The sequence below is a fragment of the Hypanus sabinus genome, chromosome 5 (assembly GCF_030144855.1).
Source record: "Hypanus sabinus isolate sHypSab1 chromosome 5, sHypSab1.hap1, whole genome shotgun sequence".
Classification (NCBI taxonomy): domain Eukaryota; kingdom Metazoa; phylum Chordata; class Chondrichthyes; order Myliobatiformes; family Dasyatidae; genus Hypanus; species Hypanus sabinus.
The window spans coordinates 106,666,140-106,685,412 of NC_082710.1; the positions used below are offsets into that span (position 1 = coordinate 106,666,140).

Sequence of the window (19,273 nt, forward strand, 5' to 3'; positions counted from 1 at the left end):
CTCTCAAATCATGTCCTCTAGTTTGAATCCCTGCAGAATTTTTGTCATGTACCTCTGGCTCTCCTTCCGCATTCTAATCTTGGTCATCCAAAATCCTGCTGCCCATTCCCTAACCCAGGCATCCCCAATCTTTTTTGTACCACAGACCAGTTTAATATTGACAATATTCTCACAGACCGGCTGATGGGGGGCAGGGGGTGGTGTTAATCACGACCAGAATATAGATGATAAGTCAACTATAAGTCACTTATAAGTGGCTAAAACACTCAATTTTGTTTCTAAAAGTGTTTATCTAACAAATTTAATATTAAGCACACAGTGCATATTTTCCTTGCATGAATATAGTGATAAGTCAATTATAAGTCACTTAAAAGTCAATAGCTTCATAACATTTTAAGTAACTTTTGAATATTAAACACACATTGCATATTTTCCTCATATGAATATGTGATAAGTCAATTATAACTCATAAGTCGATAGCATAACATTTTAAGTAACATTTGGATATTAAACACAGTGCATATTTTCTTCATATGAACATATAAAATCATTGCAACACACCAATATCACTGAATCAGTGGAAGCCCTGGGCTTATTTCCCTGCAACAAGACAGTCCCATCGAGGGGTGATGGGAGACAGCAATACTGGATGGGGGTTCCTTATGTCCATTCTATTCCGCAATTTAGCTTTCGTGGCTCTCAGCACTTGCTTCTGTCCCGCTTGCTCACGTTTTTTCTGCTCAAAACACTCAACGGGTTTGCCTTTAAGTGCAGGGTGCTTGGACTCAAGGTGCCGAAGCAATTTTGAAGACTTCATTGCCTATTAGACAGCCTCTGGGCCCAAACTTTAGCCTCCCACCCGCCCGCTGCCAGACGCCTTGGCCAGGTGCAGCTGGTCATGGGTGGGGTGAGAGGAGAAGTTAAGGGCCGGAGGTCCCCATGCTGGGGCCGCGGTGGTCGCAGTCTGGAGAGACCGACTGACCGAGCGAGGAGTGCAACAGGGCGCACGCCTGCCACCCCCGGTAGGTAGGTCGGATCTATCGACCGACAAAAGTTTGGCTTGAGGGATGACTTCCAGTGGATCGCAGCGAGGTAGCTGCTCTGCTACTTATGAAACCCTGAGCCCAAATCAGGTCGCCTGCAAATATTTTAGCACCTGGTTCCCCACGAATATTCGGTGTGCTAAGCAGGTTTAGAGGCGGCGCCCATCTGTCTGCGCGCCAGGCCAGTAGCAACGGCACTTCTCGCCGGCTGCATGAGGCGGCTGTTTACCTGAGGCCAAGCAGTGATCCCTGGTGCGTTTAGGTGTCCTCACATGCGTTCATGTTCAACAGTGGGCGTGACAGGGCATGAGGAAAGGTGTAGCTGACTCATATCATTTCATATCACCAAATCATATCATCTCCTTGCAGCCCACTAGCACATGCTTTGCGGCCTGGTGGTTGGGGACCACTGGTTTAAAGGTAAAACATTGAAATACCTTAGGACATGTTCAGATTAAAATAAAACATGGAAAAGACACTGCATTAAAAGTGACATCAAAAAGACTGGATCATGCAGATGGTCAAAATAAAGCAAATGGGATATTATGTTTAGACAGAAGTATTTCAAAGATTCAATGTACATTTATTAAAGAATGTATAAATTATACAACCTTGAAATTTGTCTGGAGCCATAAAGCAGAAATCCAAAAGAACCCAACTTAAAAAAAAAAGGCCAATGCCAAAAGCACAGAAAAAGAGGGGAAAAAAAAAACACAAATCATGCAAACAATAGAAGCAAGCAACAGCATTCTGAAACAAATGGAGTCCTTGGATCCAAGTCCCAGTCTCAGTAAATCATATTAGCGGAGCATATCGCTGCAAAGCACAGCTGCTGGGACAGACTCACAGCCTCATCACGGAGAGAGAAGTGAACCTCGCAGGGGAACGAGCGGAATCGGCCCGACCCTTGCCTCCGGTCCCGACACGCTGCCTTTCCAGTCTACCTGGGCCGGCATTTATATCGTCCAAACAGCGGATCATGCCTCACATTACTACACAAGTTCAAGCTTATTGTTATCTGACTATATGTCTATTTTTAGGTGCCATTCTCTAGGAAATAGCTGAACTTCTGGAGAGGGTTTGGAAGAAATGTACCAAACTTATTCCAAGAGGTAAAAGCAAAAGGAATAAGTTATGTAATCATGCTTATTTCGGGGCAGTTTGTAGCTTGAGACCGGCGGAGGTCATATCTTCGCTGACTGCTGAGATAATGCTTGATAATACTCAATAATGTTTAATTGTAATTGCTAAGAATTGTAATTACATTGCTTGTAATTGCTTATAATTGCTAAGAAAGGATTAAATAAAGGATCCTTTATTAGCATTCACTAGAGCTGTGGGCGTATCGGGCAAGTGTAACAGTCCATACGGTCGCAGGCAGGCAGCAATCGCTTCATTTGATTTTGGATCAGTTCTGGTGCTACATTGGAGTTGTTCCTCTTGCAAAAGAGGAGTTGGCAAAGAATTTTGACAGAGGTGTATAAAGTCACAAAGAATATGGATGGAAAGGAATTGTTCAGATCCAAAAGATACAGAATGAAGGTGATTGGAGAGAAAACTGAAAGTTGTTAAGAGAGTAGCTTGGCCCTGGAATGCAATTTCAGGAGCAGTTGTGGAGGAAGATTAAATTGGAACCTTCAGAAAGTAGCTGGATGAAAATGTGAACAGAGATATTTTATAGAGCTATATGGAGAATGTGGGGGAGTAACGTTAGCTGGATGGCTGTTATATGGAATGTGTGGAAGGCCTCCTCTCATGCTGTAAACATTCTACAATAGATATCAGGAAATGGCAAGGAACCAGACCGTAGGGTACTCCGACTCCATGCTGACCATCAACCACCCAACTACACTAATTCTACAATATTTCCATTACAACTTATTCTCCCCATCTTCCCAGTTTGGGACAGGGAGCGACAAGACAGGGCCAGTTGGAAATGGGAATAGGCATCCCAGCTTTCTGAGGCTCTGATGATATAGCGAATGGGAGAGGTTCTTTACTTCCAAGCATCTAAGAAACCATTAAGTGACATTATGATGTAGAATAGTAAGAAAGAGCTTAGGCCAGGGGTTCCCAACCTGGGGTCCATGGAGCCCTTGTTTAATGGTCAGGGTCCATGGCATAAAATGGTTGGAAATCCCTGGCTGCAGGTGAGTAGCATCAAGGATTCGGTTACAATACTGTGAGATGTTTATTGATCTCCCACATTGTGAGGAAGATCAATAATAGCACCTCTATACTCATAAATGGTTTCATATCATCCATCTCCATCACTCATCCAGCAAAGATCTTTATTATCTTTGATTGCCACACTGATTTCTTGATTGATTAATCTGGTTACATGGAAAAACTGGTTAAGCAGTGGTGCCTCGGACACTTTATTCAATTCAATTCAAGTTTAATTGTCATTCTACCATACATGAATACAGCCAAATGAAACAGTGTTCAAGCGTTCCAAGGTGCAAAACATCGTACCAACAGTCACACACAGCACAAAGCACGCGTAACACATATGAGATAGAAGGCACATGTAAAATATTAATAAAATGCAACACACAAAGTAAGTCCAGACCTTGAGTCCATGAACGCGGCAGAAATCTGCAGTCACCCACATCTGCAGTCTGCTGCTGAGCGAGCACTGGGGGTGGGGGGGTGCGCAAGAGGGGGTAGCACCATCTCCAGACCGGACACCATGCCACACCGCCGCGGATGGAGTACGCCGGCCTCATTGTCTCCCTCCTGGCGGCTGTAAAACCGGCAACACCGCGGCTAGAGGCCTAGTCCTCGCTACAAATGATGCCTCGCAGCACCCTCCCCATTGCCAATACACCAGTGAATCGGACTTGAAGCATTGTTAGCTTTCTAAAAAAAAGACATATATACATACACCCCACCCCCAAGGAGTATACTTGTGAGCCATTCTACTGTATGGACTTTATATATCAAAGGGAACGTGCAGGCATGTGCTTGTGTGTAGTGTTTCTTTGTTCTGAAGATTGAAAAGAATTTGCACACAGAATTTGTAGGCAATACTGTTAAGTCTACAGGACACATGAGAAATCAACAATGGAAATACAACATTGGAACAACCCTGATGTAGGGTCTTGATGGAGGCTCCACTGATGCTGACTGACCCATTGAGTCCTTCCATTAGCTTGTATTTTGCCACAGATCCCTGTAATATCTGTAATCGTGTTGTTGTTCATCTCCGCGCCTTGTGATACATTGGGCGGCAGCCTTGCCATTTCTTTAGAATATGAGGCCATATGATGCTCAACTCAGCATGGATGGGAAGCATGCAAGGAGCCGGCCAGATTCGAATCTGGGACCACTTGCCTCAAAGTCCAATGTGGGTGCCACTACATCACCGACCGGCATTGGAACTCCATTGGAAATTAACTCACTTCATTTTGTTTTGATAACTATGTGTTTGTGTGTAACATTTCATTGCATGTTCCCAGAAACTCCAATAATGTGGCAATGAACCTCTTTCTTGAGGCACCACAGTAGATCTGTTCCAGGAGCTCTTACAATTGTGCTTGATCAGGTGCCCAATCTGGAATGTTAGAAACAAAGGATTAGAAAAAAGTATTTTTCCTAGGGTTGAATAGAGGCTATGTATTTAAGATCAGAGGCGGTAACTTCAAAGCAGATTGGTGGGGCAAGTATTTTAGGGTGGTGAGTCCCTGAATGCCCTTCCATGGGAAGGAGAGGATGCAAATACAATAGAGACATTGAAGAGATTCTTAGAAAAGCTCATGAGTTTACAAAGAATGGAGGAATAGAGATTGTGGAGGCAGAACGGGTGAATTTAGTTAGGCATTTAATTACTGGTTCAATTAGTTTGGCACAACATCATGGGTTGATGGGCCTGTCCCTGTACTGACCTGTTCCATAAGCTTTGAAAGTGGCATGGTTGTATGACATGTAGGGCTGCTACATCATACCTTAAGTGAATGGAGTTCATTCCTGATTTTGGGTGCCAACAATGTGGCATTTGCATGATCTTCTCTTTGGTTTTCCCCAGGTTCTCTGGTTTCCTGTCACAAATCCGAGCATACTGCTAGGTTAAGTGGTTACTGTAAACTCCCCTTCAGTGTAGTTAAATGCTGAAAGAGGTGGGGTGGGGATACATCTCTACCAAAGGAGGTGTAAGGAGCTCCTCTCTCCACTAGGCTGCAGGTCACTTTTGGGCAAAGTGTGGCACCTGCTTAGCCTCCTGATCAGGGTCACATGCAGACATGGGAGAAGGTGGTGAATGGTCATAAGTCCTGGTTATGCAACCACTGATGCCAGACAGACAACCTCTGAAGAGTACTGATAATGGCTAGGTGTCACCCATCTTGTAAAGACACTACCCAGAAGAAGGCAATGGCAAACCACTTGTCGAAAAAAAATTGGCAAGAACAAGATGGTCATGAGACTACGATTGTTTGCGTCAATGTGACACTGCATATAATTATGATGATGAAATGCTTAAAAAAATTATAGGTGCATGTGAGAGAGGATAAGCTGCTTAAGGGAAATAAAAAGGGCATGGAATTGATGGGATGACTCTGTTGGCCCCTTTTGTATTGCAGTTAATTAAAGAAGGTGATGTTGGTCTAGTGATCCAATGACGTTGCTGGTTTTGAATGAATTGCTCAAAACAATTTTGATGAGAATTGTTTAATCTGTTGATAATCTGGATTACCACAGCACTTTAATGGATGTTAATGTCTCTCAGCATCTACCCTGCGCCCAGCATATTACTGCATTTACAAAGAAGACATGACAGCAGCTATATCTCATTGAGTTTGAGCTGAATTGATATGTCAGCACAGGAATTCACAAGTTTCCACAAATGGAGAACATTTTAACTGGTTGCATCACCATCTGGTATGGAGGAGCCATGGCATAGGATCGGAAAAAGCTGCAGAAGATTGCTGACTCGGGCAGCTCCATCATGGACACTAGCCTCCTCATCATCAAGGACACTGTTAAAAGGTGATGTCTCAAAAAGGCAGCATCTATCACTAAGGGCCCCCATCACCCAAGACATGCCCTTTTTTCATTGCTACCATCAATAAGAAGGTGCAGGATCCTGAAGGCACACAGACCATGTTTCAGGAAAAGCTTATTTCTCTCCACCCCTCAGATTTCAGAATGGACAATGAACACATGAATCAAAATCAGGTTTATTATCACTGGCATGTGTCATGAGATTCGTTAACTGAGCAAGAGCAGTACAATGAAAAGAAGAAAGTAAACAAATTACAGTAAGTATATATGTACATTAAATAGATTAAAATAGTGCACAAACAGAAGGAATATATGTTTTAAGATAAAGTAAGGTAATGTTCCTGGGTTCGATGTCCTTGTAGGAATTCTATGGCAGAGGGAAAGGAACTGTTCCTGAATCTCAGTGTGTGCCTTCAGGCTTCTGTACTTCCTTCCTGATGGTAACAATGAGAAGAGGGCATGGACTGGGTGATGGAGGTCCTCAACAGTGGACGTTGCCTTCCTGGGGTACCGGTCCTTCAAGAAGACTTGGATACTCTGCAGGCTAGTACCCAAGATGGAGCTAACTAACTTCACAACTTTCTCTGGCCTCTCCAGGTCCTGTGCAGTAGGCCCTCCCCTCACCACCCTCATACCAGACAGTGATGCAGCCTGTTAGAATGCTCTCCAATGGACGTCTATAAAAGCTTTTAAGTGTTTTAGGTGACAAACCAAATCTCTTAAAACTCTTAATGAAGTATAGCCATTGTCTTGCCCTCTTTATAACTTCATTGATATGTTGGGGCCAGATTAGATTTTTAGTGATCTTTACACCCAGGAACTTGAAATTGCTGACTTTCTTCACTTCTGATCCCTATGAAATTTGATTCATGTTCCCCCACCTTGCCCACCCTGAAGTCCACAATCAGCTCTTCTGTCTTACTGGCATTGAGTGCAAGGATGTTGCTGCGACACCACTCGACCAGCTGGCATATTTCACTCCTGTACACCCTCTCATCTCCATCTGAGATTCATCAGTAAAATTATAGATGGTATTTGAGCTGTACAGTCATGGGTATAGAGAGAGTGGAGCATGGGGCTGAGATGCATCAGTGTTGATTGTCATCAAGGAGGAGATATTATCACCAATCCACACAGATTGTGGTCTTCGAGTTAGGAAATTGAGGATCCAATTGCAGAGGGAGGTACAGAGGCCCAGGTTCTGTAGCTTATCGATCAGGACTGTGGAAATGACGGTGTTAATTGCTGAACTATAGTAAACGAACAGCATCCTGACATAGATGTTTGTATTGTCCAGGTGATTCAGGGCCTTGTGAAGAACCATTGAGATTATGTCTGCCTCATTACCTCACCTTAGTACTTTTTCCTCTCTTTTTGCACTACTTTTTAAAATTAATGTTTTATTATATATGATTGTAATTCATAGATTTATTATTACATATTGTAATGTATTGCTGCAAAAAAAAACAAATTTCACAACATAGGCCAGAGATATTAAACTCAATTCTGATTCTGCAATAACTGCAACTGGGTGGTGTAGATAATGGCCCAGGTTTGGTTTATAACCCACCAGATGATGATCTCACCAGCTGACCACATTTTGCATACAAATTCCCTGTCAGCCAAACACCAAGAGTTGTCCCAGTGCAGGTTAGAGCTGTATGAACAAAGCAGCCATTACCTTTATGAAGCCAGTCTTAAGCAGGACAGTGTTTGCAAGCTGTGAAGGTTCAGATGGAATTTTTAATGCAAAATAAAAAACTAGAGACAGAGGCGTGAGAGGCTAAATGATAAAATAGAACATAGTATATTTTTTCTGAGGAAATTCTGACAGCAACCAGTAATTGATGTCAGGGTGACGTTGGGCTTCACAACTTGGGTGGACCCAGGTTTAATGCTGACTTTCAGTGCTGCCTGTACTGAGTTCATAGTTTTTCATTGACTGCATGGACTTCTACTGAAAACTTGGTTTTCTCCTGGTTCCCAGTGATATTCATATACTCTAGAGACCAAAGTCTCGAGTTTACAGAGAATGGTGCAAAAAATAAAAAATAATAAGTAAATCCAGTGTATAGCAGTCCTGTGGGTGAAAACGCCTTGTTACTGAGAGAGGTCAGAGGAGAATGGCCAGAATGGTCCAAGCTGACGGGAACATGTTGCAACAGTAGTATGGAGAAGAGTATACGACATGTCGAAGCTTGAAGTAGATGGGCTACAGCAGCACCAGATCATGAGCACACACTCACTCGTAGTATTAGGTACAGGATGTACCTAGTAAAGTGGCCACTAAGTGTAACACTGTGTAGCCCGACGATTCCAAACTGTGCAGTTCCTTAATTGACATGATCTTTTTACTATGAATAAAGAAGAGCACTTTGGCAAATTTCCACATCCTGCTGTTACTTTCATCACTGATCAGTAGGTTCAAGTTGTCAGTTGGGGGTATCTAATAAAGGGCCACTGTATGTAGGTGATTTTGTCAGTGTAAATTACCCCATACCATAGGTAATTACCAAAAGAATAGTGAAAGGGGGAGAGAGATAAGTTGGAGCAGGGGTCAGCAACGTTTACCACTGAAAGAGCCATATGGACCCATTTCCCACAGAAAACACTGGGAGCCACAAAACCCGTTTGACATTTAAAATGAAATTACACTGCATACAACGGTTTTTTTTGCCTTTATGCTATGTATAAACAAACTATAATGTGTTGCATTTATGAAATTGATGAACTCCTGCAGAGAAAACGAAATGACATTTCTGCATTCAACAAAAACATTTTGAGCTCCGAAAAAAAGACGTTGGGTTGAAGGTTACTCCATAGTTAGCCTACCTTGGATCGAAGAATTAAAAGAAAGCGCGCACTGGCGGGTGTCAGGCATTGGCAGTGGTGATGTATATTAATAGCGATATAAAACACGTTGTAGCGGTGTGCTACACGCAGAGCTAAAATAACGACACTGCAGTCAAAGATAACTTTATTCGAACTAAACAGCCTTGCTTTAAAGCCTCCCTCAACCTGCGCCCCGTGCCAAAAGACACGTACTCACAAACCCCCGTAGGCTATCTCGCTATCTCCCTTAGCCAGAACGGTGGCTAATTGTGAGCCGGTTCGGATGTGCCAGGAAATGTGGTCGCCATGTTTTATTTAGATTGTACAAGATCACCATAATCTTCAAATTTCGAATTACATTTCAAAAACTAACAAACCACGAGGAGCCGCAGCACAGAGATGAAAGAGCCGCGGGTTGCCGACCCCTGAGTTGGAGAACAGGAAAATAAAGGAGTGGGGTAGAATCACCAGATGGCGCTGGTGAACAATGTGACGAAAGGCAACATCCTCCAGATCGTTTACAAAACTATTTTCATTCTTTTCCTTTCAGATGTGGTTCTGCTTCTGTTGGAGCCTGTGGTTGACATTTTGGTGGTGTGCTTTCGGGTCAATGGAGCGATCTGGCGCTCTGCTGTCTCTGAGAGGGTTGCGTGAGGCTTCAAGTGAAGTGCGTGGCCTTCACTAGAGATGGGGCGCAAGCCCCTGATCGGCTTTGTTTCTCGCCAGTTAAAGCGGTGGGGAAAATTGAAATGGTCAAGGAGTGAGCAGAAGGCAAGCAGGAGTTCAGCCGTACTCTCATTTGCTGCTGAGGCAGTCTCTTTCTCCCTCTTAGCTGCTGGTCCTGAAGGAAGATTGCTATGTTCAAATGGTTCCTTTCTCTCTCAGCACTGTCAGAGGATGGTGTCGAAGCTCTGGGTGTGGTTGTGGGTTGGACTCTGTAGTTCATGTTATGATGTGTTTCTGGTTTCTGGTCACTCCTTTTTGTTTCGTTGCTATTTTACGGGATTTTGAATTGAAGCAGCCTGCAGATAATGAGCACAGAGTTGAACTGAATACACCTGGACTCTTTTGATCTTGTAGTTTTCACTTTTTTTTGTTGCCATTAGCACCATTGTTTTTGTTGGATGTGCAGGAATGGTTCCATGGTTTTCTTTGTTAGTTTCCATGAGGCTCTCTCTGGGGAAGATGAATCTCAGGGTTGTATCCTGCATACACACTTTGATAATCAATGTACTGTGAATCTTTTGAATCTTTGAATAGGTAAAAGCTGACATAGGCTAAGTGAGCTATGTCATTGTAAGTAAAGCTGATAGAATGAAACCACATTTGTAACAGTAAAATTTCAGAAAGAAATGATAGTGACATGTCATGTTGTTATAAGGAGTTAAACTTGGAAAGGCAAGCTGTGATCTTTTGGGCAGATTCTAATCCAGCAATTTGTGTGGTGGAAGAATTAGAGACATGTCATTTTCCAAAGGTCTTTGGAGGAGGACAGTATAGGCCACATTTAGAGTATTGTGTGCAACTTTGAATCCCATATCTAAGGAAGGAAGTGTTGAGGAAAGTGTGTTTACAAGAATGATCCAGGGGAAGAAATGGTTTGCTCAACTTCACTTGCTCATCATTGAAATGTTCCCACAACGTATTGACTCACTTTCAAAGAATCTTCATCTCGTGTTAAAGTTACTGTTCTATAGATTTGCTGAGTATGCCCACAGGGAAATGAATCTCAGAGTTGTAATATGGTGTTTGTACTTTGCTAAAAAAATTTACTTCCAACTTTGTACCAGGAGCACTTGATGTGGTGGGCCTCTACTCACTGGAGTTTAGAGGGCTGAGGAGGGATCTCGTTGAAACCTATGTAATATTAAAAGGCCTGTATAAAGTGGATGTGGAGAGGATGCTTCCAGTAGTAAGGTCTAGGACCAGAGGGCATTGCCTCAGAATAAAAGAATACTCCTGTAGAAAAAAGATGAGAAGGAAGTTCTTAGCCAGAAGTTGACTGTGGAGGGCAAATCATTGGGTATATTTAAGGCAGAGGTTGATTTATTCATGATTTGCAAAGGCATAGAAGATTACAGGCAGAAGGTGGCAGAAGAATGGTGCTGAGAGTGGATAATAAATCAGTCACAATTGAGTGGCAGAGCAGACCAGATGGACCGAATGGCCTAACTCCATTGTTATGTCTTAGTCTTGTAGCATAGTTACAGCTTTGTTCAACTGATCGTGCATTTCAAAGTTCATAGTAAATTTATTATCAAAGTATACATATGTCACCATAGATACTGTATACTTCGGACTTTAGATAACACACTGAGTCATGTCATCTGCAGAAATCCTCTGATGACTCAGCAATTGTTGGGTTTATAAAGGGAGGACGGGAAGATGAATACAGGGCCACTTTGTCAAATGGTGCAAGCTGAATCATCTGCAGCTCAATATCAGTATAAGACAAAAAGAGATGGTAAATGGACTTTAGGAAGACTGAACCTGCACTGCTTCCTGTTACAATTGACAGTGAAGACGTGGATGTGGTGAAGACCTAGAAGTACCTGGAAGTGCAACTGAACAGACTTGAATGGAGCAGGTCCTTTAGAGTTTGCAGGCCTCTCCTTCACATTTTCTACCAGTCTGTTATCACCAGTACAATCTTCTATGCTAGGGCAATGGCATTAACATGGGTGATGCCAACATGCTCAATAAACTGATTAGAAAGGCTGGCTCTGTTAAAGTAGTCAAACTGGATACATTGGGGGCTGTAGAAAAACAAAAGACCCTCCTCTGCTCCAAAAAGCGCTACATGAGGTCATTTTTACCCTCTGCCATTAGGCTCTTTAATAAATCCACCTATAGCTGGGGAGGTGATGACTCCCTCCTGTTTGAGGTAAATTTTTAAAAATTCTTTCTTGCTTTTTTAATATTTGTATATCTGTCCTCTTGTAATACTACTGTGACACTGTAATTCCCTTTGGGATCAATAAAGTATCTAGATTAGAATTGAAAATACACGTGGACTAAGATGTTAACTGTCCTGTGCGATCATCAGTGGGATCATCAGTTGATCTGCCACCTGTCTTCAGGGGTTTTGGCCCACTTACGATCAGGACTCCCTCGAGGTGGTGGGCCAGCAGTGCTAAAGCACCACCTCCCACTGATGAGCTTAAAAACGTGGCATCTGCCTCTATCAGAGTTGTTGGTCGTTTCCATCCAACAGATAGTCTACTCTTCAGGTGCCTATGTAACTACTGAAGAGTTTACAAAAGATGGATACACTGTTTGACTATCTGCCCCTCTGGACATACTTGGTCCACACCCATGATGATGCTGCCTCAGCTACAGCCCTGCTGGTTGACTTGATCTCTCTTCTAGTGAAGCCAAGGTCACACAGCCACTTCTGGAAAGTGAATGCAATAAAGCCTCGGCACCCTACTTCGAATGGATAGCATGAGACCTTCCACCCTCTGTCTCTGCACTCTGATCTTAATTCTGCATACTTGGTTAACTTGCGCTCATGGGCTTCATCGATGTTGTCTTCACCAATAACCACTTCTCTACTGGTGTCTATATATATATATAACCCTGAGATATATTTTCTTGTGGACATTCATAGGAAATCCAAGAAATACAATAGAATCAATGAAAGACCATACACAACAGGATGAACAAACAACCAGTGTACAAAAAAAAACAATAAACTGTGCAATTAGAAAGAAAAGAAAAATAATAAATTAATAAGCAATAAATATTGAGAATATGAGATGAAGAGTCCCTTGGAAGTTAACCCAGAGATTATGGAAGTATTTCAGTGATAGGACAAATGAAATTGTCCCCTTTGGTTCAAGAACCTGATGGTTGAGGGGTAATAACTGCCTGATCCTGGTGATGTGATTCCTGAGGCTCCTGTAACTCCTTCCTGATGGCAGCAGTGAGAAGAGAGCTGGTGGGGGTCCTTGATGATGGATGCTGCTTTCCTGTAATAGCGCTTTATGTAGATGTGCACATCTGGTGGGGAGGGCTGTTTTTTTGCTCAGAATGGACTGGATAGTATCCTCTTTTTTTTGTAGTATTTTCCATTCAAGGGCATTGGTGTTCCTATACCAGGCAGTGATGCAACCAGTCAATATATCCTCCACTACACATCTATAGAAGTTTGTTAATGTTTTAGTTACCAGATGTTGTCTAATATGCACCTTTATCAGTGAAAATCATTTTGCTCTATGCTCGATACAGACTGAACTGCTTGAGTATTTACTGCATCTGTGTTCATCCAAGGAAACAACATTCTGTCATAATCCTCTCTGAAGCCTTTAAGATGTTAAAAAAAAAATATACAGGAGAGTTGCTTATACAAGAATAGGGTGTGACCAGTTCGATTAAATGATTAGTCGCTGGTTATATCACAGATGTTGTCGGTGAAGAAACTGGCGATGGAAACACTCTTCAAGTGAAAGAAAGATGTCGGGAACTGTCCATCTTGAGGTGGCCAATTCCTGACAGGATTGTTACTTCTCCTTGGTAGGGGAGGCTTGGTTAATTTCTGGGTCTTGCTGTCAACCAGCTGAAAATAATGTAACCCTTAATGAAAATTCTGCTAACATATTTTAATAGTGAAATGCAACAAAAAGAAATAAAGTGCAGCAGGACAGCTGTCACTGGAAGTAGTAAGCCAATTGTTAAAGAGTAAAGGGAGGTTATTCTTATGAGATGCTGAACATGTCTATCTTGTGTAATCAGTGCAGAAAAATGTTGCGAAAAATGAGATCCACATGGTGCAGCTTCTGGGACCAAAGCCAGTCAGTCTTCGCGTTACAATCTTTGAGGGGGACGATGATACAGAAAGTTCTGTGAACCCCATTGGAGTGACACCTGATGCCAACAGAGGGCCAGCAGTAGAACAAAGTTTACTGTTGACCGCTTCGAACAAACCGAGTGAACATGAACAGGTAATTCATTCCTCACATGAGTTGTACCAAACATTGTTGACATATTTTACAAAAATGATGTATTTTAAGTCAAATGTTTCTCGTCTGCTTGAAACATACCTAAATGTGTAAGAATACATAAAGTGTATTTTATAAGTTTTAACCATTCTGTTCATGAAGAAATTACTACATGAAATTTAAAGGTAGAATTTTAACCATTAACATTATCAAAATTGAATGGAGACTGGCTGCTTTAGAGAGGGGGCAGAGATTTACCAGGACATGTCCTGGTAGAGAGCATGTCTTATAACTTAAGTGAGTTAGGGCTTTTCTCTTTGGAGTGAAGTAGGATGAAAGGTGACTTGATAGAGGTATAAAAGATGATAAGGGGCAAAGGTAGACAGCCAGGGGGGGAAATGGCTAATACAAGGATACATCATGTTTAGGTAACTGGACAAATGTATAGAGGGAAGGTAGGGGTAATTTTTTTTTACAATGGTGAGCGCATGGAATGCCCTGCCAGGGTGCTGTTGGAGGCAGATACATTAGAGACGTTTAAGAAACTCTCTAGATAGGCACACAGATGATAGAAAAATGGATGGTTATGTACAACGTTTGTAGAAGGGAAGGATTAGGGTAGATCTTGGAACAGATTTAAGCACAACAATGTGTACTGTACTATAATTTTCTTTCTCTTCTGCGCTTCGTGTACTGTTTAATCCTCTGCTTAGTCATTCAGTTTTACAATGATCCTTGTGTATGATACTCAGACGATTTATACCAGATAAAATGAAAAATGCCTTAACTCATCTAATAGTAAAATACATACCATAATATTGCTGACCCTTTTCCTAGTAAGTTTCAGCTTTGCAGATCGATTGCTGAATTGGCTTTGCCTATTCTGTAGACATTTTTTGTTCTGATCTCAAATAGTTACTCGAAGAAACTTAATGGAAAATATGAATGTGAGACTGATGAAAATGCCTGTGGTCACCTTCAATGTTACTAAGCAGTTGCTAATGTGCTCAGACATTCATATTTACTAATGAGTTGTATATGGTATATCAATATGCACATTTTTATTCCATTTCAGTACTTTAACCTCTAACTTTTGAAACCCTGGTTTCCTTGGGCTGCATACATCTAGGGAATACACACTCTGGTCCCGCCAAATCAGTGAGGTTGGGATGTCTCCCACCACAAACCCTGGTTTGTATGAATGCTATGTAATGTTACAACTTGGTGCCAGGAAACAACAGGCAGCATGTTGCGTGTGATTAAAGGAATTACGTTTATGAATGGTAATCTAACTAAAGGGTTAGTAAAAAAATAAAAATAAATAAAAGGGCCCATTATAATTAAACAGTCAAATGTGCACCAGTTGGAGCTCAACTCTTCCAAAAGTCATATTCACAGATCCTCAATAGAGCTCCACACCTTCCTCCATGGAATCACAGTCCCCCACCGTGTCGACTACTACGACCAGTTCTCTCCCGCGTCTTTTCTTCTCATCTCCTGCCAAACAAAAGACCCCAGCTCAGAACGATGTCAGGCACACAAAAGAAGAATGCTCCCCTGTTTGGACTGCTCACATTCCGAAGCACCTGTACCTCTAACCAAAACCCAAACACTGCCTCTACAGGAAAAACAATTACGTTAACAGTGAAACCATTATCAGGCCGTTACATTTCATTTTTTAATATAATTTTTTAAAAATTTAATTGCTGTGCACTCTGCTCACACATGACTGCACAGCCAAACACCTCAGTAATCACATTGTCAAGTTTACCACTGACACGACCATGGTGGGGCTCACTACCAACAACAGTCAGAGGGGGTGGAAGAGCTGGAGGCCTGGTGCCAGGCAAATAACCTCTTCCTCAATATCAGCAAGACAAAGGAGATGGTTATCGACTTCAGAAGAACTCTCATCAGTCGTACCTCTCTTAACATCAATGGCACAGTAGTGAAAACTGCGAGCAGTTTTAAATTCCTGAGGGTGCACACCTTGCACGTCATCTCATGGTTTCAGAACACAATCAGGAAGGCTCATCTACACCTCTACTTTCTGAGGAGATTGCACGAGATCCAGAGTGGCAATTATTTTTTCTCCCTTACACTTGTGGATTGGAAATGATATGAAACATTCTTGAAACTTGAACTCGTTCTTTTCAATTTGTTTTTTTACTGAGATACAGAACGGAATGGGCCCTCCCTGCCCTTCGAGCCACTCTCCCTAGCACCCCCTGATTTAATCCTAGCCTAATCACAGGATAGCTTACAATGATCAATTAACCAACTAGCCTTTACGTCCTTGGGCTGTGGAAGGAAACCAGAGCACCCAGAGGAAACTACACTGTCACAGGGAGAACATGCAGACTCCTTACAGGCCGTGATGAGAATTGAACCCAGGTCACTTGTAAGGCGCTGTGTTAACCACTATGCTACAAAGTCACTTTATTACTGAATTTTTGTTTTGTTGCGTGTCATGTCAACACACCATAACAAATTCCTAATACATGAAATCGGTTGATCCTTGATTGGTTATGATCAAATGATATCTGAGCAGGTGTTCAAGGGAGCAGGAGAAGGAAGTAAAGATGTAAAAAAAAAGTGAAAAGATTTTTTTGTTTTTCTTGTATTTCTTTTGATTTCGTTTAGTTCTAGGTTGTTTAGGACAATTTAGTAATCTTGGGAATACTTTTATTTTTTCCAAATGCAGAGCCAGCAAAAGGAAGTTCAGATTCCAGAAACTCCACCACTACATCAAGAGTCAGGTACAGTACTGGCTTTGTGTAGGCAACTTGAAATACAACTGGCTAGGACTTTCAGCACATATACTTGAGAAAATACGTCCTTCTCATGTCTATCTTTCTCTTTCTGCTTCAGAATTCTCTTCCAACCAGCTCCTGGTTACCAGCAACTGTCCAGTTGATACAGACTTGGTTGCAATGTTTTTTGAAAAATTTTCACCAGATTTGGAAGTTTCTGCCAACAATGAATGCTCTTGGATTTTGACCTGCTTTAGCCAACATGGTAAATATTCATGTAATTTACTGTCACACTTTGAGAGAAACAGCGAGAAGAATGCGATAAGGGGAATGTAAATAACAAGAGCCCAGAGTGACTGCATTCCATGAATGCCCTTCACTTAATAAGACATCATTTGATGAGCATTCATGTGGTAATGTAATTATTAAATCTTTATTTTAAATGAAGCAAATCTCATAAGGCTCCACTGCTAGAAAGAGATACTATGATCTTGGTAACAGCAATGCTGACTGGAGCCCGATGCATACTTAAAATGCAGTCCACAAATTTTTTTTTTAAATGGTATATGATCTCTTCTCCCCTTCTACATCAGGCAGAAGATAACAAAAGCCTCAAAACACATACCACCAGGCACAAAGACAGCTTTTAGCCACTGTTATAAAATTATTAAATGGTTCCCTAGTACGATAAGATGGACTCTTGACCTCACAGACTACTCATTATGGTCTTGTACCTTATTGTTTACCTGCACTGCCCTTCCTCTGTAGCTGTTACACTTTACTCTGCATCGTTATTGCTTTACCTCAATGCACAGTGTAGTCATCTGAACAGTGTGCAAGAGAAGCTTTTCACTGTATCTCAGTACATGTCACAATAATAAACCAAAAACAACCGTGAAAGAGAGGAGGCGGGGTTGAACGTTGTCATTCAAAACCCCTCCATCACCAATTTTATTTATTTACAGACATAGACACCTCTCTTGAACTTGGAGTGGACCAATGGACCACTCTTGGTCTGGCCTCTACCCATTGACCTGTTTAGCATGGGTGACCCCTGACAAGAGCCAAAGCATAAAGCCCTGACTCCTGCCAACATGGCTATCTAGGTTCAGTGAGGCAAGTAAGCCTTCAAGCCCAATGATAACGTGGTGGTGGCCCTTCTGAAGGGGAAGGAGATATATATGTGTGTGTATTTATATAAAAAATATAAAATTTCATGATATGCATTGATATTGAACCTGATTCTGATTCTCACACAAAGATTGCCATGATCCTGCATAAATTATATTTGACTGTCTTGACATTCTTGTTTACGATTACAGACCTAGAAAAAATTTTTTCACAAAAGCTGTATACCATCGCTGGCAAAACATTGAAAGTGCAATTATATGATAAGCGTAAAGAAGATGAGAAGTATGAACCCAGGAAGTTTATTCTTAAGGGTTTTGATGGTTTCTGTAAGCTGCACCATATTGAACTTTACATTGATAGCCTCAGCAGCAATGTAAGGCATGATATTGAACCTCTGCAAGATGGTACAACAGTGGCGGTCACATTTAAAGCTGATATAGGTTAGTATTTCACTGCTTTTCATTGTTTGTTAACTTATGACGGTATTTCTTTACATAATTGGGGATGATTAATATATAGAATTGAATTCTCTGTCAAATTATATGATTAATGTGTCTGGATCTAGTAATAAGGAAATCACATTGCCTGGCTCTAATAAGACTCTTGAACTGACACCTTCAACAATAACGATGAGCTCTTGATCTCTTAGTCTACCCCGTCCTGATCCTTGCATGGGCACACTTTCTCTGTAACTGTAACATTATGTTCTGCATTCTTACTGCTTTTCCCTTTGTCCTGCCTCAAGGCCACAAACTGAGGGCCAGAATCTTAAGCACTGTATTTTTGATTAACATGGAAGTGATAGGCCAAGTATCCTCCTGATGTATAAACGATGGCAGAACATGCTGAGAGTAAAATAAACACAAAATGCCGGAGGAACTCAGCAAATCAGGCAGAGTCTTTGGAGGGGAACGATCTGTGAGGATGGCATGACAAAGTTTTTCATGGTATTTTAGAAAATGTGACAATAATAAACCGGTTGCTAATTACCGATGTTTGCTTCATCAGATGGGAATGCTTTTGTACGTAATTGTCATCAGAAGCCATTTGAAAACTACAGTATCACCGCCAGTCGCCTAGAGAAGACTGATTCTGTGCAATTAGAAGAACTTCATCCCAGAGCCACAGAAGAATTGCTGGAGCTGTACTTTTCAAATACCAGTCGCAGTGGTGGGGGAGAAATTGCAGACATTCAGATGAACCCCCATGAAAGAAGAGCGATTATACGTTTCTGTGATCCTGAAGGTATAGCACTTCAGTTTTTCAGCAAGATTCTGTTCTACTTCAAGAATTTACATACATATTTTATTTTATACCCAGTTGTTTTCTTTCCCAGTGTGTTATTTTAAATTCAGTTCCATAGTGTCTGCCTTTGAGTTGAATATCAAATTAAACTGGAGTTAAAATGGCAGTCAACACACATAAAATGCTGGAGAAACTCGGCCTCCAGCATTTTGTGTGAGTGTTGCTTGGATTTCCAGCATCTGTAGATTTTCTCTGGTTTGTGATTAAAATGTCAGTTAGTAGGTTTCTTTGGGAAAGGGATACAAACTAAAATTTCCTGACTCTTAAC

At 41.6% G+C, this 19,273-nt stretch overlaps 2 protein-coding genes across 6 annotated transcripts in view; one reads left to right on the forward strand and one right to left on the reverse strand.

Annotated features, from left to right (window-relative positions):
* The window catches only part of nmi (N-myc (and STAT) interactor), a 246,627-nt gene that overhangs the window by 57,314 nt on the left and 170,040 nt on the right, over positions 1–19,273 (reverse strand). The gene's annotated exons all lie outside the window — the stretch shown is intronic.
* The window catches only part of LOC132394312 (protein mono-ADP-ribosyltransferase PARP14-like), an 83,505-nt gene that overhangs the window by 5,080 nt on the left and 59,152 nt on the right, over positions 1–19,273 (forward strand). For both annotated transcript variants that reach the window (XM_059970298.1, XM_059970299.1), the window contains exons 3-7: positions 13,611–13,819; positions 16,521–16,575; positions 16,688–16,834; positions 17,892–18,140; positions 18,709–18,945. In XM_059970298.1, the coding sequence (XP_059826281.1) occupies positions 13,611–13,819; positions 16,521–16,575; positions 16,688–16,834; positions 17,892–18,140; positions 18,709–18,945 (897 nt within the window). The remainder of the gene's footprint in view (positions 1–13,610; positions 13,820–16,520; positions 16,576–16,687; positions 16,835–17,891; positions 18,141–18,708; positions 18,946–19,273) is intronic.